This window comes from Buceros rhinoceros, unplaced genomic scaffold (assembly GCF_000710305.1).
Source record: "Buceros rhinoceros silvestris isolate BGI_N320 unplaced genomic scaffold, ASM71030v1 scaffold4085, whole genome shotgun sequence".
NCBI lineage: Eukaryota > Metazoa > Chordata > Aves > Bucerotiformes > Bucerotidae > Buceros > Buceros rhinoceros.
In genome coordinates this window covers 1,617-3,827 of record NW_010413245.1, presented here as the reverse complement: position 1 = coordinate 3,827, position 2,211 = coordinate 1,617, and the positions used below count along the sequence as shown (strand labels likewise).

The following is a 2,211-nucleotide window of genomic DNA, read 5'->3' as shown; positions in this document are numbered from 1 at the left end:
AGGTGCTGCTGAGGGACAGGGGGCAGTGGGGACCTGGCGGTGCTGGGGAACGGAGGGACTTGGGTGGATTAAAGGGCTTTTCCAGTCCCAGCGATGGGACGATTCTGGGTGACAGCTGTCACTCAAGTAGCTCCTTAAACGCCCTGAAAGAGCAGATGTTGGTCCAGTATGTCCTTGAAGCTTACCCTGGTCCATGCCCTGAGCATCCCAGCTGCGGCGGTGCCTGTGCCAGGTGTGCAGGACGTGGTCCCTCCGCTCGCCCACACGCCCTGGCCGGCTGGCGGCTCACCGGGATCCTCCTCAGCGCAGCCGCTCGCCTCGCCCTCCTCCCAACCCCCCGCCTGCTCTTGTCTTCCAGCAAAACGAAGCCAAATTGGACGAGATCTTGAAAGAGCTGAAGAGCATAAAGGACGTGATCAGCAGCCAGGACGAGCGCATCTCCAAGCTGGAGCAGCAGATGGCCAAGATCGTGGACTGAGCGGGCCGAGCCCCGCCGCCAGCCCAGGCACATTCCAGTTCCCCAGTTCGGCAAGCAGCAGCGTTGCAGCATTCCAGTACGAGCTTTCCTGTTCTCCCACATTCACGTCAACGAGAGCTGATGATTAAAAGCCAAGCTTTTTAGTGAAAGATTTTTTTTTTCCTGATGTTTTAATGAATTTATTGTGACTGTGTCAAACGAGTCAAAAAGAATAAGTGCTACTTTTACAGGGTTTTTTTTCCAGATGTTATGAATTCTTGAGAACGACTCCCTTCTGACTGCCAATGTCGTGCCCAAACATCTTCCTCCAGATTTAGGGACCAATGCCACGTTGTCCTTACCCAGATTTTTTTTTTTAAAGTTGCCAAGAAAAAAAAAAAAAGTGAGGTGGATTGAGTTGCACGGGCAGATTGAATTTTGGCATGCTGGGTTTTCAAATGCTTGACTTTGCATTCAAATAACACGCTCTTAACAAAGTTCTGTGTCAAAAAAAAAAAAAAAACCAACCAACCAACCAAAAAAGTTGCTATGTATTTTTCCGGTCTGCCACTTTGCAGTATCTGTGTTTGAGCGGTGCAGGCTGGTGCTGGGTGGGGTGGGTGCGGTGTGCGCCCGGCCGTGTCGGTGCTGTTTCGTGTGACTCCCCCCCTGGGAACCGCTGCATCGGTTTCCTTCGCCGCGCGGGCGAGGCTGCCGCCCCTCAGCCATCGCACCAGCGGCTTTTCCTGCCGCCCGTCGCCTCTTCTGACAGTTAAAGAACAAAAATAAGGTTGTGAATGAGGGACTCGGGCCACAAAACGCCTCTTTACACCCTGGAGAACTTTTACCTTAGAGTCACGTTGCCCTTTTCCGACGGCGCTGCCCCAGTGCTCTGGCTCACCACCTCTAAGAGCTCTTGGAGTCCATGAGCTGCCGCTTCTGGTGACCTTATCACGACGGGTCTCCAGGATGAAAAGGCCTCTGCTGTTTTTTATCGTGGTTTTATCCTCTCCACCATCCCCGCCCCACCAAACTGCCACCAAACTGCAGGAAGAGGCTTGTTCCCACGTCAGACGAGCGAGCGCCATCCCCAGCCCCGCTGCGCTCGCAGCCCTTCGCAGCGGGAGGGACTGGGGAGGCTGGTTTTGATCCCAGGTTGGAGAACTGGTTTCTCCTTTGAGATCCTCCGGCAGGACAGACCCCGCAAGCTCCTCGTGGGGTTTCTTGGGTGCCTCAGCTCTGCTCAGGTGGGGCCTCCCCGGTGAAGAGGGCTGGCTGTGCCGGGGTGGGTCCCTGCTCCCAGGGACACGGCCAGGACTGGTGCCACCCCACAGACCGTGCCTGGCTGGGTCGGTGCTGCCCGGCCCACCACAGCCCCTCCCCGCAGTGCCGGGGGAGTGTTGGCAACCCGGGTCGAAGCCAGAGTCTCTGGGGTGGCTGAGAGCGATGGGCTGAGGAGCCTCAATCCCCGCCACAGCCAGGACGGGTCCCTGGCGCAGCTCCCTGCATCCCCGGGCGCGTGCACGGCTGTGGTCCCCCCGGCGGGGGACGCGTCCCTTCAACCAGGCCGAAGTGATTTGATTTTTTTTTTAGGTTAGCTAGAGACCCTCAAACCCTCCCGGTTTTCCCAGTGTTTGCATGTTCCGAACTCACAGATCACGGATCCGCTGTTCCGGAGCGCATGCGCAGGCGGCACCGCGCCGCCGGGACGGCCAGGGGACGTAGCGGAGAGGCACGAGAGCGAGGTGCCGGGA

General features: G+C 57.6%; 1 protein-coding gene across 1 annotated transcript in view; it reads left to right on the top strand.

Moving 5' to 3' along the window:
- LOC104493883 (coronin-1C-like) overlaps positions 1 to 846 on the top strand; it is a gene marked incomplete at its 5' end in the record, with an annotated part of 13,298 nt that extends 12,452 nt beyond the window's left edge. The window contains 1 exon segment of the mRNA XM_010136645.1: positions 359 to 846. Coding sequence (XP_010134947.1) covers positions 359 to 478 — 120 coding nt within the window.
- Between the last annotated feature and the right edge of the window lie 1,365 nt (positions 847 to 2,211).